At 42.8% G+C, this 15,027-nt stretch overlaps 1 protein-coding gene across 1 annotated transcript; it reads left to right on the top strand.

The window, feature by feature from the left end:
• Positions 1 to 319: 319 nt before the first annotated feature.
• LOC144767857 (uncharacterized) lies at positions 320 to 12,326 on the top strand. Its single transcript, XM_078651219.1, has 3 exons — positions 320 to 380; positions 5,626 to 5,940; positions 11,416 to 12,326. The coding sequence occupies exons 1-3, from the start codon at positions 320 to 322 to the stop codon at positions 12,243 to 12,245; spliced, it is 1,206 nt and encodes a 401-aa protein (XP_078507345.1). The 3' UTR covers positions 12,246 to 12,326.
• Positions 12,327 to 15,027: the final 2,701 nt, after the last annotated feature.

Here is a 15,027-nt window from a genome sequence, read left to right as displayed (position 1 = left end):
TTTCCACACTGGGTCCTTCTGCCTGAGACACAGAAGCCCATTCTTGGTGCTCATATCTCACCTTATGTAAGTCTTGGCTGCTGTAACAGATGCAAAGGTTAAGCCTACATCAAAAGGAGAAACATACTGCTGCTGTTCAGATTCGATGGGATGGAATAATCCTATAATCGATGTGCGTCTTTCATCGAATTTCCTACTCGATAAAGCTGTCAACGTCCTATATATAGTGGCCTGCCTTACCCTGTTCAGTGGTGAAAGGAGCTCAGATCTTCTCTCTTCCACCTACAGATACTGAGACTGTACTCCCTGCTCGGCTGCTATGAAGATTCTTCTCTTTTCATCCTTGCTGACCCTGGCTGCGGCCTATGTTCTACCTGCCGGTAAGTCCTTCGATGCTGATAAGGAACTTTCTGGGAGACCAAAGAAGGATGTAGAGGCTGGAGGTATCATCATGTCCATCAACAACAACAGACATCACTTATATATTGAGCTGTTCTCAGCTGTACCACTAAGAGGTGGCCATGAAAGTCCTGCCCATCCACACAGGCTGATCTCCATATGTTCCTTGAAGGTGGAAAGTAAGGGTGAGGGCCTAATGTTAAGAGGGATAGAATTGAACACATAAGGGACCTGTGCTGAGAAAACTTTACTTTGGCACTATTAATAGTGGTATATCATCATACTAAATTTAGGACCTGGGTGATGAAGCTCTAACCTGCAGCTGAGGTACTGATGGGCCTTGTGCTTGAGACTTTAAAAGCTGAGGCATGCCACCTAGACGCAAATTTGGAAAACACTCAAAGTCGATGTACTGCTCTGCAAACTGAGGAAAGGATCTCTCTTTTCCTAAGTGCCCTGTTGGCTACAACAGCTTCATTTTGTGTCCTTTGAAGTCAGATTAAGATGAACTGAGTATAGCATGTAGAGCACTCTGGTCAGAGGTTACAGGGGTTCTAACTATTCTGATCCCCTTTTTACGGCAGAGGGAATTTGGTTTCCTTTTTGCAGATGGATATAATAGCTGCTGAACACTGCACTGGTCGTGGCTCCAAGGAGGAGTCAGCATTATAAGTCTTGCAAAGACGTTTACATTTTTATGCATTTTGGAGAAGAAGATCATAGTTTTCGGGGAGAGACTAGATTCAATTTGGACAAGGATGGTGAGTTCAGTGTTAGAAGCTTCAAGATCTAAAGATTGTTGGGAAACTGTTGAGAGTTCATTAAGACCAGAGATGCCTTCAGTAGCGAGGCATTGGTGGTTCAGTGGTAGAATTCTCGCCTGCCACGCACGAGGCCCTGGTTCGTTTCCCAGACAATGCAGCATAACGTTTAATCACTTAGGGCCAGATTCATCAAACCAAAATCCGCTCGCAAAGGGCCAGATTCTGAGAATCTGGCCCTTTTCTGGGACCAACAAAGGGCTGTGCAGAATCAGCACATTCAGGGGTATCAAAAATACTGCTCCAAAGGGCCAGATTCTGAGAATCTGGCCCTTTGCGAGCGGTATTTTTGCATTTGGGATGCATCATCCCAAATGCAAAAATCCCAATGTTAGAAATCGCTACATTGCGATTATTTGCATTTAAGAAATCTCAATTAGAGATTCCTTAAATGCAATGCATGAACCATTTCAAAATTGCGAATTCGCAATCTGGGGCCGCTATTTACCGCGAAGTCTGACTACGTGGTAAATAGCAAAAACTTAGACAAATGCACTTTAGTGCATTTTTCTAAGTTGTATGTTACACACACACATGTCCTTGGGACATGTATGTGCGCAACACCAGTATACATTACCATTTCAGGGGTGCAACAGGGTGTCCTTTGGACACCCTGGCACCCTCGAAATTTCTTCCTTATTTGCGATTCGCTAATTGCGAATCGCAAATGAGGAATGACTCCCCATTCATTCCTCTAGGCCTTTAGGCCCATAGGAATGAATGGGAAAGTCATTCCTTATTTGCGATTAGCAATTAGCGAATCGCAAATAAGGACACAGTAGAAATCGCTAAAAATATTGCGATTTCTACATGCATCCCGTTTTGCAAGTCTTTAATAGTGAATCCTTAAAATTCGCTATTAAGGACTCGCAAAACATGACTTTGATGAATCTGGGGGGTAATCTCCCCGTGCCTAAAATGAATGTGTGTCCTCATGTAACGTAACTGGTGCTATGTAAAGCGCTCTGATACCTGATTCGGTTCGGGTCTAGTTCGTGCTATATAAAACTCTGCAAAAAAAAAAAAGTAACGATTTTGACAGACAACTGACCACCTTTGAACAGATTGAGAAATATTAAATATGAATATCATACAGTGCAGGGGACAGGGAAGACCCAGAACAACTCCACAGTCCGTGCTAATGATCTTGCATCTCAGGGGCCCTGATCTCACCTGAGTGACCAGCCAGGAAGGAGTGAAACCATCGAGGTGTGCTGTCTGCAGTCCGACAAAGCATTGCTAAAGCAAATGATACCGCCACTGATAACCACGGTAAACTGCATAAACTTTCTTCTTAGACCCAGTTCCATAAAGGGCTTTTGTTGCACTTCCGTCACGCAAGGTACTGCAAGTGTATAAGTCAGATTTACAAGCCACGAAAGGCACCTTGCGAGGCTTAGTAAATCTTGAGTAAAAACTAAACAGCTCTAGCTGCTGCCTATCATCAGTCTGCTTTGGTAAGACCTTCTTCAGGTGGAGCATGGGTGTTCTCACGCATCCACTCATGTAATTTGGGGCATCCCTGTAGTGCAATGTGGAGAAAATGTGTATTTCTCCTCGTTACTTCATCTCTCTACCTGTGCTGCATTCGGCAGTACACATACAAAGAGGAAAGTGTCTCTAAGGGTTGCTTTTGTGCAGGAAGGTATCACATCCTGCACAAAAACAATCCTGGCTGTAATGCAAGCAGATTTACACCATCGTGCAAGGGTGCCTGCATCGGCGCTGGTTAGCACTCAGTGCACCTGCACTCTTCCTGTGACACTGCGCAGAGCAGCAATTTGTGTTGCTGCATTGCATGACTTTTTAGTAAATGTGGATCTTACTGCCTTGTTGTTTGTAGTTTTGTACTCAGAGCTACTGTAGAACCTGTGTGCACAAGAGGGGAATAAGCAGTACAATTCCATCCAAGTACTGCTCATTACCCCCTTAACTAGAACTACATTAATCAGTTTCAGGCAGGTGCTAAGTGTTGAGTGTCAAGGCGTGATAAGCGTACAAAGATTTGTGCTTCAGGTTATACACAACTATTGTCAAAGGGCCATATGTATCATACAAATTCGCATTTGCAAAGCCCGAAATTCGCAGAATTTCGGCCTTTGCGAATGCAAATTTGCTAAATGGGATGTATGAATGAAAATCCGGTGCAAAATAAGGAATTGCAAAATTTGCGATTCCTTATTTTGCAATTGCATTTAAGGAATCGCAATTTTTAGTGAAACTTCAAGAGATTATCGTTGGTTTTCCAGCGATAATCTCTCATTTGGCAGTTAGCGTGAGGATTTTTATCACTTCTGAGATAAACCTTGCTAATACAAGTTATCTCTGCGATAATTTCCGGCGATGCTTAGCATTAAAAAATTTGTTGCTAAGCATCGTTAGCGATAAATACCGCTAATTGTTGGTAATATGCCCCTCTGTCTACAGTCAAGATTCTCTATCCCCGCACCAATTTTTTCAAAGAAAATAGTTTGATGTCCTCATTGTTCGGGGGTGTTAAATCTTTTTACTGCCCTTGATTTGATGGTCTCAACTGTTTTGTCTAGTTTACAAAATGTTTGCGAGGGCTGGTTCAGGATTCAAACAAGTCTATGCAGTCACCCTATGGCTGCTGGTTCTGGTTTAAAACAGGTCTATGCAGTTACCCTATTGCTACAGGAGCAGGGCAGGCCAATTGCTCCTCCAAGCAGAAACAAGGCATGGTAGTTAGAACAGGGCTTATCAATATATTATTTTCACTGCAGCACTAATTCTGCTTATAGCAGTTTCAGTCCCCTGCAGGAGTATATACAACACTCCTCTCTTAAAGGCATCAAGTATAAGTTGGGGATCAGTCCCTGAATTCTCAGCCCAGCCCCATTTGTTTGTCCCTTCGACCAGCACTTTCCCTGTTTTAGAAGCTATCTTGCTAGGCATTGGTCTTGCTGGTTCTATGTGATAATATACCACTCAAACATGGGGTTGGGAAGATTCTTACATCAGTTGATTCAATTCTTTATTTAGGAATACTTTTTCTATTCACCTGTTATAAATGTCCTACATTGTATGAGCATCTTGAGGGTCCTTTTCAAGGGACATGCAATAGTTCTGAATTTCTTTAAAAGCTCTGCTACATTCGACACTATAAATCAAGGCTTGCCCAAAGGCATGTGGTCCTTGAGGCACATTTAGGGATAGTAGTTCAGCAGGAGATGTGCCCTTTTCTAAGCCTTGGCTGAGGCCAGGGCCAGATTCATGGGAAACCCACATCTGCAAAAGGCTTTTCCCATCTCTAAATCCTCAGTCTTATTATGATCTTGTGATTTAAAGAGCAAAGTATCCTTTGTCTTAGTCTCAGAATGTATTTCTTCTTTCCGTTACTGTTCTAACTTGTGGAGCAATATGGACAATCAGCAAACATCACCCCCTTTAATATGGTTGTGTTACAGGCCTTGCATAGGTATCAAGAACACGTTGGTACCCAATAATCATAGCTTTCCAGATAGCATGGATTATAATGGTATATCTTCTGGACCTTTTAGAACTGAGCCATCATCACCGCTAAATTATACAGAATCGACTTATCACTTAGAATATTAAATTTGACCTGCTGTGTTTCGAGCCTTCTAGTTCTTACTACCTGTGCATTACCCTAAGGAGAGCTTCCATCAAATGCTGGCTGAAATACAAGGTTTGACTTAATTTCCTCCTTACCTTTGGTATTACTGTCAGAGACAATATCAGTTGGAGTAAAAGCTTCGCTTCCACGCGATGGTATACTGCGGCTGCTGTCTATAAATATACAATCACTAATGGGGGTGGGCTTCTGCCTGAACTATTCGTTTATTGGGGAAAGGGAAAAAAGGGCTCATCCCCTGTAGGGCTCCAGCATCATGGGCACACTCACTGAAGCACTTATCACGCATATTTGCTTTTGTGCAATTTACTACAGGTTTCACTGGGCTCAAGATTTTTATGACGGCCCCTTGTGGTGAGAATTTCTTGTCCTTTTTAAATAGAGTTTTTCCTTCTTGTTTGACTAATAGTTTTTTGGCCATTCTCCTGCTGATCTTTATTCTGATAGGATATGTTTGTTGTAATGTTTTGTGATGAGCTATTTTTCAAATGGCATCAGGGTTCTACTAGCTGCTTTGTTAATTGCAGGGTGTGTGACCCAGTGCCGAATCTGTAGATAGCTGTGGAGTTCAGTTTAAGAGTTGCCACATCTTGCTTCAGTTGCTCAAAAGAGAGTAGGCACTGTGACTCCTTTCATTGGTCAGGGGCTGAGGTTCTTCTTTTAAAGAGGGGGCTCATAAGATCACATTGAATGTGTTTCATTGGCTGGGTTTTGTGGGCTTTTTAAGAAATTAAAAATGTAAGTGACATTCTGTGTGTTGAGGGCCTTTTTCTTCTTTCTTTGACATAGCACAATCTGGAAACCAGGAGGTCCAGCACCCTGGCATGTGCTTTGAAGACTACTTCAGAAAGCACAGTGATGAGCTACAAAAGTTTCAGAAGAAGATGCTTGAAGAAGAATTTGCTCCTGAACCCAGTCTACCTGAGTCGAACAAACACTGGCCTCAAAATCAGCAAGATGGTGCCCGGCCTCATGGGAAGCCCAACCCCTGGTACATGATTGACTTCTCCAAACTGAAAAACTGTTCTGTGGAACAAGACTGCGATCTCTCGGAGAAGTGCTGTAGAACTTTGTGCGGAATGAGGTGCACCACTCCCCTGTTCGGTATGCATTAACTTGCTTTATCATTTCTTTTTTTTGGGCGTTTTGAGCAGTATAGTATAATGTGTGAATATATACATAAATATGTACTACCCAGTGATCACTGCAGGGTCGTTATAGTTAGGATCGCGTTTCCACAGCAAATTGAATTTTTAGGTTTTCTAATAACTTTGCCACCATTTGATGATTCTACATGAAACTTTCCCCAAAAAAGTCTCATCCATCTGAGCTCCTTCCTGGAATGTTTTGGGGTGATCTGTCAAGCAGGGTCTAGGATAAAGGGGGATCCCAAAATGATTTTCCCCATTTGTTTGTCTATAGGAAATTAGGCACAAATGAATTAAACAAAATTTGGCATAAAGCTAGATCTTGGTCCAGAAAATGTGCTTTTTATGATTTTGTGTAAAACCGTTCAGTAGCTTTCAAGATATGAAGGTTAGTATAACTATAAATATTTCACACCGCGGATGATCCACAGAGCCAACATCCCTCAAGGCAATATCTAATTGGTTGCCAGCACACCAACAACGATGTGGGAGCAGCCATCTTAGGACTTGGGACCCTGTCTCCCCAGGGCTGCTAATGGAATCGCAGATGGCCATCCCCCTGGGCAAAAACATATATTTTTATAAAACATTGCTGTTAATTTGGGGTATTTCCGCGGCAACAAAACACAGGTACACACACACACACACACACACACACATATATATATATATATATATATATATATATATATATATAAGTATACTTTAACCTTTAGATATTTCAGTGAATTTCTAGGTTTTTTATTGTAAATTAATATTTTGTTACCATACGTAAAGCTGACCCCGCCACGCATGGCATACGGCCGTGCATGGTGTAAAATTTGCAGCAGAGATTTGTCTGCAGGCAGGCCCTGTGGCCCATCTCAGCAGGAAGCCAACCACTTAGCCTCAAGGCCCCCATCCCCTGGGGCCAGTTACAATCAAACAGGGAAGGGGGCCCCTTGCTTCCCTAGCCAGCCCTACTAAGCCTCGGGTACCCCATTCCCCAGTGCTGCATGTTATTATAAAGGGGAGGGGGCCTCGCATCCCCTGAGTCTTTACAGGCCCTGGGGACCCCACACCCTAGCCTGTAGCTTATGTAGAAGGAGAGGGGGCAACACATCCCCCTCTGCTAGCCTCCTTTGGCCCGGGGAACCCATCCCCAGGGCCAAACATTAACGGGATGGTGGGTGCAGCCAGCATTACTCCCACCTGGAGGGAGCAGCTGCTGTTTGCATGCTCCCTCCAGGCTGGGGCAATATGAGTTCTGTTTACTCATCATCATTGCGGACAGGGAAACAGAGCACAAGTCTACTCCCAGCTGGTGGAATCATGTTTAAAGCTCCCGCCGGCTGGGAGTACACTTGTATGTTTGATCCCAATTGGCAGGAGATTTTAAAATGCACCTGCCATATGGGAGAAAACGTATGTTTTCCTGCCCACACCGGTGGTGGCAGGAAAACAAACACTGCGTCACAGGGGTGGGCTTCACGAGACCCAGTCACTGACCAGGCCCCAGGGGATGGTTCCCAGGGTCTTTGCCAGCTCAGGGAGAGGGGCTGCATTGTCCAACTACCTTTTAACAAAAGAGACGGCCCAAGGAATGGGATCTCCAAGTCCTTTTTAAGGTGAAGGAAAAGGGGCCACGTGCACCCTATTCCATTTTATGCACATGTTGGCCCAGGGATGGGGTCCCCGGACCCTTTCTGATACATTTTGGACCCAGGGGATGAGGCTTCCTGTGTAAAGTTCTCATCTTTTACTAAATTTGGTGTCATTCCATGTGACTGTTTTTGTCTGTATTGAAATGCAAACTTTCAGGTAGGTATTGCCTTTGTAAATCACACTTTTTGGACCTATCCACTTTTTCTTGGCCCCCACTTGATGGATCAGCGACAAACATTCCATGAAGGAGCCAAAGTGAATGAGTTTTTGTCCAAATTAGTTAAATGATATCAAAGTTACTAAATATAGAAAAATTCTCTCAAGGGGCCCTATGTTGTATAGGGTGCACTTTCCCCTCTTGCACCCTTGCGCATCTTATAACAGGTGTGGCAGGCGCAAACCGGGTAAGTGCTCCCTATTTCATGGAATGCACCTCCCCAGGACAGCTGCAAACTCGTGCTGCCCTTGCAGGCGGGTGCAGTGACCCCCTTTTCAACTTCCAGGGTGCTGGTATAAGGTGGCGCACTGTCAGTGCGCCTCCTGAAAGCTTCACCCTTGTCTATAATATGTGTCTATAATACGGCGCAGATGCAAAGGCAAAGGGATTCCCCAATTTGCCTAGGGCACGCTCCCAGGAAAATGATGGAATGCCCTCTTCAGAATGCGCTGGCGCTGAATGTGCACGAGAATCTGCGGTTCCCTCTGTAATACCAAAGTGCCCCGGGAACGTGCAAAGCAGGTGGAAACGCCTGTTGCGCCCCTAGAGCACTTTATGTAATACGGCCCCTAATGGAAACTCTAACCTAACTATAAATAAACAATGTCCACTGTTTTATAGATAGATAGTTAGATAGAGTGAGTGTGATAGATAGATAGATAGATAGATAGATAGATAGATAGATAGATAGATAGATAGATAGATAGATAGATAGATAGATAGATAGATAGATAGATAGATAGATAGATAGATAGATAGATAGAGTGACGGCGATAGATAGATAGATAGATAGATAGATAGATAGATAGATAGATAGATAGATAGATAGATAGATAGATAGATAGATAGATATTAAAACACGAAAGTGAAGTGGAGGTGTGGTTGTGAACTAACCCCAGGCAACCACTGGGATTAGGTAGTTATGGTAAGGACCACAATCCATAAATCATACAAGGGGCATGCAAATCTTAACTCAAACACCAAATATAATGCTCATGACTTCCCCTTGATGAAAAAAAGATGAAATTACGAAAGCCTTAAATATTCCTACAGATTAGATTCTACATTACATTACCTTTATCACTTTGATAGAGATGAATTTGACTGTTGTATTATTTATTGGTTTGAGTATGTACTGTTAATTGAATACATTTTGATTTTATATATTGTTATATTACTGATATCCATTTTGTATAGCCATAGCTTCTGAATTTCTGTTGTTTCCGGTTATAATTTGCAACCATAACTGCACTTTAACACTGATTTTTAAGTGAATTTCTGAAGATTTTAAACCTACATTAAGGTGTTGTAACCAAAGTTAACCATAATTGCACTATGATCTTTGTTTTCTCAGTTCATTGTTTTCAGTTTGCCACATCCAGCTGTTCCCCCGACCATACACCACAAGTGGGTAATCCCCACTGCACACTTCCTTTGTCCGCATGCAGCGTGGTAATTCCCAAGGCGCGGTCTATGGTTATGCAAATTCTAAGATAAAATATTTTTTTTAATTCTAATTTAAATTCCAGAGAAGAGTTTCTTTGAGCACCCACATGGTCCAAAGTATCAATGTAGGCTCATCCTCCAAGCCTGATCTTATTTTGTTTTTCTTTCTCCACATTGTTTTGGGTAATGGCCGCTGCAACAGAGATTGTTCCGCGAATCCCAGCCAGTCAGAGCAGATTTGTGAATCTGCAATAGATAACGGGAGGCAAACCTCCCTAGTCCAATTGTGTTTCTCTATTTTTTGTGAATTTTTTTTTAAATAGGAGCTGCAAATTCCCTGTTGCTTCATTGATCTGTGGAGAATCTGTAGAGTAACGGTGTAGATATATCTATATTTTAATCCCTTCATGCCCACCCTGGACTATTTTCTAAAATCTAATTTCACAAATAACTGACAAACCAAGTACATCGTTGTGTCACGTTAGACATTCATGTTAAGTTTGGTGTATTTGCATTTACCCATTTTTTTCTGTAGAAGAGAGCAAAGTAAGTTATATGAGAAATGTGATTTTCAGCCCGACCCCCCTTTTATTTCCACTCCACTTGGAAAATCTGCAGAACATTGACTTGCTTAACCAAGAGGAACTTTTGTTTGGAAAGTTTTGTGCAGATGTGTCAAATGACTCCAAAGTTCTTAAGAAACCAAAACAAGTGTTTTCTACAGCAACTCTGAAACCTTACCATAACAGTGCACTATCTGTGACCAGTGTGTAATTAATTAATGGAACTTAATCAGATTACTGTGCAAATCACTTCATTTTGGGGAATATCTGGTGCAGCACATTGGTGTTTGTCAACCAGGCACTCTGATTCCTCTCATCAACAGGAGAAATGAAACAGAAAAAAATATACATATGGTTGAGGTTAAAAATATTCTTCTGACATCTGCCTTGGCTCAAGGGACTGGTTGTTTAAAACATGCATGCATTCTGCAGCGATTCGGACCACATAGCGCCAAGAAGCTCTGAAGCAGTGATGTCTACAGCAACAGCTAGTCGAGTATAAGGATGAGACTGTGGGCCTGTGTGTTCGCACTCTGCCACTAGTTTGAGTGTGTGAGGCACCACTCCTGGTAAGCACTCTTTCTGGAGCTATGATTCCTTTGCTTTCTTGAGGGAAACATCATTGACCACACAGTTTGAACCATACGCAAGTCATTACAACAACTTGCTTTGGTGAACGCGTTGTTACGCTGATGTTGGCTTTTAAGTCCAATGCCTTCCCTAGTGATACACAGACTGGAGTAAATTATACCATTCCAAAGTCCAGCGCTTTGCTAAGGCAAGGGGATGTAATGATATGCGTGCTAACGGAGCGTGTGGTAGCGTCGCAGTCATTGCTTAGACTGCGTTGTTAAGGCACACATGGTTTAGGCATGCGTGGTCCTGTCACACAACCGATTTACGGTACCTATGTATGTGTGTGTGATGTTCTTGTATCAGTGTCTCTAAATTTATTCCTGCTCTTTTCAATATTTCTCATGGTACTCTTGATTTCTTCTTGGAGTAACAATGTTTCTGTGGCTGGTTGTCAGTCTCAGAAACGCTCTTCCTTTCTGTCTGTTTCTTGGTTTATTGCTTGCTCTTCTCAGTTGGGCTCTGTTGTCTTCTTCTCTTGCTTCTCGCCAGATGAGGCCGTTTGTTTTCTTTTCTCCCCTGAGGTGGTTTTATTTTGAGTGTGTAGCAGTACTAAGGAGGTCCCAGCAGTCTCATTAGAAGATCACTGGTTTGCGTCTGGCGGGCCTTTTCTTGTTTGGTCATTACAGTTTTAAAGTCGTTAACAGAGTGTGTTCTCCCAGTCAGAGTGGGCGCCTGGCTAGTCTCTTGTCTCCAGAGCTGGAAGCAGTCTATGCCCTCACTAAGCCAGGGCAGAGATCTGGAGAAGGACGGAGCGCTCACCATCCCTTTGTTGCGGGCAGACTGTGATTGTGGGTGCAGGAGAAGGGATGGTCATTGTCTTCTCTATAACCACGTCACACCCACAAGTGCTCTATTAGTCAGCCTTCCTCTGATGTGAGGTGCACCTTTCCTTCGTCATTGCCTAAATTCCATGTTTTTCTTTTAGAAAAGAACAAGAAGCAGCACCAAAAGCAAGAATCAGATCAGGAGGTACAACCAAGAGAGAAGCGGTCTATTAGCGATGAAGACAGCAGCTCAGAAGAAAAGAAAGGACAGCAAAGTGAGGAGTCTACTAGCAATGAAGACAGCAGCTCAGAAGAAAAGAAAGGACAACAAAGAGAGAAGCGGTCTACTAGCGATGAAGACAGCAGCTCAGAAGAAAAGAAAGGACAACAAAGAGAGAAGCGGTCTACTAGCGATGAAGACAGCAGCTCAGAAGAAAAGAAAGGACAACAAAGAGAGGAGTCTACTAGCAATGAAGACAGCATTTCAGAAGAAAAGAAAGGACAACAAAGAGAGAAGCGGTCTACTAGCGATGAAGACAGCGGCTCAGAAGAGACGAGCGGACAACAAAGAGAGGAGTCTACTAGCAATGAAGACAGCATCTCAGAAGAAAAGAAAGGAAAACAAAGAGAGAAGCGGTCTACTAGCGATGAAGACAGCGGCTCAGAAGAGAAGAGCGGACAACAAAGAGAGGAGTCTACTAGCAATGAAGACAGCATCTCAGAAGAAAAGAAAGGACAACAAAGAGAGAAGCGGTCTACTATCGATGAGGACAGCGGCTCAGAAGTGAAACCCACTGGCCAGAGCGGAAGGGAGAAAAAGAGCGAAAAAACAGATGGGAAATGTAAAGGAAAGAAGGGAAAAAAACACGGGTCAGGAACGAGTAAAAGGAAAGGGAAAGGAACAGGGGAAAGAAAACACAGAAGTGGAAAAGAAAGGCGTCATGGTCATAAGAAGGAAGGAAAAGAGGGAGGAGACGGGGCGCAAGAGTGAGAATTTTTTCCAAACCCTGTTCCGGTTTTCAAGTCTGATACAAAAGTGATAATCTTCATTGTCAAAAATAGAGATAGAATAAAACTGCATTTGAACACATATCCAGAATCCACTGTGCTTTTATTGGAAATATTCATTATTTTTTAGAAAAACAAGTTATTTCTACTAATTAGGACAAAGAGAGATGAGTTCCTGAAATTAGTGATACAGGGTGAAGTTTCTTTCTTCGGTGGATATTGACCTAGATTCAGGAAAAGTAACTTAAGAATCGCAGAGTTCTGGGGATTAAAATAAAGTATACATATTAAAGAAGGGGAGTGCACCATGCTCGAATAAAGGTGACACAGGCAAACAAAGAGATACTTCACTTTATTGAGGCTTTCCAGGAATGCATTCACTCGCTCTCCTATTTCATTGGCGACCCAAGAACCACTGAAAGGCATGAGTTCACAGCTCCCCTATCTGTGATTGTAAGTACCATTGTGTTAGGAATACAAGTGATGTAAACATGCAGCATGGAGTCACACCAGTGAGTAGCCAATCACATTAGGCAGCCTCTGAGTCAATTCACAACGGTTAACCTGATTTTTACAAATACAACATTAATTTTAAGCACAGCACAAAAGGTTAGTGGGACATAGAGTGATTGCAGACAGGCTGTGCAAAGTAGAACGTATGAAAGAAAATATACAAATTTCCTGGGGAGAGTTTGCTTCCACGGGTAGGTCGAGTGCTCATTTAAGTTTTCAAAGTAACTTCTTAAACAAAAGAAGCTCCAAGGTACCGAAAACCAATTGGCAGGTACCACCTGCATCTGTGTTGCTCTTAATTTTATATTTTGAGTGAAATATTTACAAGCCTCCATCACCACCACAACGTCACATTTAGTGACGTTGTGGTGATGATAGCGACTTTGCTGTTTTTACAGGACAGCGTTAAGCCACTTCAAGGGCTTAACGCTGCCTTGTAATTAAGAGACCATTTCACTCTGTACTTAGCGTGAAAGTGGCGGTCAATGGGTTTTGTGGTTGACGTTCCTCTGCAACACCCATTGATTTTGATGCTGCCCCCTATATACAAGGGTGGTTTAAATGGGAAGCAGTTCCAAAATTAAGACCAGGGAAAACCTGGTCTTAAAAAGGCAAAATGAGGAGAAATGCATTATTTCTCCTCGTTTTTTCTGTTTTCATGTGTGCTGCTGCGTTGTGCAGCACACATAGAAACAGCAAATTGTCATTGATTGTTTATGTGTAGGAAAGTGACCTTTCCAGCACATAAACAATCAAAAAACCAAAAGACATTTTGCAACTTCTATGTGTGGTGCATTAAGCAGCACACATATAAGCTTAAAAACGTAATATAAAGATTGTGTGCAGGAAGGGAGACCTTTCTGCGCATAAACAATCTTTCCCTCAGCGCAGACACCAGTACAAGGGTGCCCGCACTGGCGTTAGGCTGCTAGGTTTAGTGCTAGCGCAGTGGGAAATGCAGGGCTGCACCATATTGTTGCTAACATTGTGCAGCCCTGCATTTCTGAAGTGGCGGAGTGCAGCGTTAAGCCAGGAAGGCCAAAGTCGCACTCTGTCACTTCATTGTAAATATGCCCCTGTGTCTCAGAACGGAGTGATTAACCTTTCGTCAAAGAAAACCAAGGGCCTCATTTACAATCATTTGCATAGGGCAGCCCCACAAGTCTTTTTGCTGCGCTGCCCTATGCCCAATTGAAAGGTCAGGAATGCATTGTATTTATGAGATATGGTGCATTCCTGTCCTTTTCGCCAGCGTTGACTCACAATACGGTGCCTAGTGCCAACGCAGGTGCCCTTCCTGCACAAAAAACAATCCATGGAGGCGTTTTTCTCTTTCTATGTGTGCTGCATAATGCGGAGAAATAAACACATTTTTCCTCACTGCGCCTGTCCTGGGGAGGCACACAGTTTTGATGCATTCCCAGGTATGCCTCCCTGATGCTATGTAAGGTAACACAGCGACTAGTGCTGCTTTGCCTTCCACTATATCTATGAGGCCATGAAAAGTCATTCAAAGTGGCTTTGCATGACCTCATAGAGATAAGTCTGCACTCTGCATCGCCAGAGTGTCATAAAAAGTAACGTACTGGCACCGCAAGGGACTTGTAAAAAGCCCCCTAGTATTTAGTTGGAACCTTTACCAGCGGCGTGGTTGGACATCACCTGCTCAAAGTGCACATCACTGATGATACCCATTCTACTCTTATTGCTAATTACTCTGATATTGACCTGTTAATAATATACAATCCTACCTCATAGAACTTGACTGTATGACTATGACACAACCTAAACGATATGCACCCCCTAACGCTAACTGCTCAGGCGTTAGGGATATATTTACCTAATCACCCTAGATAGCACATTACCTCCTACCTCCATATTTGTTTTTGCTGCTATAACTGCTACTATAATGTCAACTTTTTAATCTTCTATGTCAATATGTAATCCCCTATCTAATCACCCCAGATAGCATACCGTCTTCTACCTCTATATATGTTTTGCTGCTATAACTGCTACTATAATGTCAATCTGTAATCCCATTTGTTAAGCGCTCTGATACCCACGGGTCTTGTCCGCGCTATATAAAACACTATAAATAAATAAATAAATAAATAAATGAGGCCCAAAGAAGGCTGAAACACCTCAGTGGTTGTTTGTGCTTCCATTCAGATGAGACATGGCCTAGCAGTAGGATGGACTACTCCTTTTAAAGTGGGAGAAAAGGCTCACTTCTGTGGAGCTGCTCCATGGAT

This window comes from Lissotriton helveticus, chromosome 7, assembly GCF_964261635.1.
Source record: "Lissotriton helveticus chromosome 7, aLisHel1.1, whole genome shotgun sequence".
In the NCBI taxonomy this organism is placed as follows: Eukaryota; Metazoa; Chordata; class Amphibia; order Caudata; family Salamandridae; genus Lissotriton; species Lissotriton helveticus.
The sequence above is the reverse complement of the archived record's forward strand: the minus strand, read 5'-3'. Positions and strand labels throughout refer to the sequence as shown.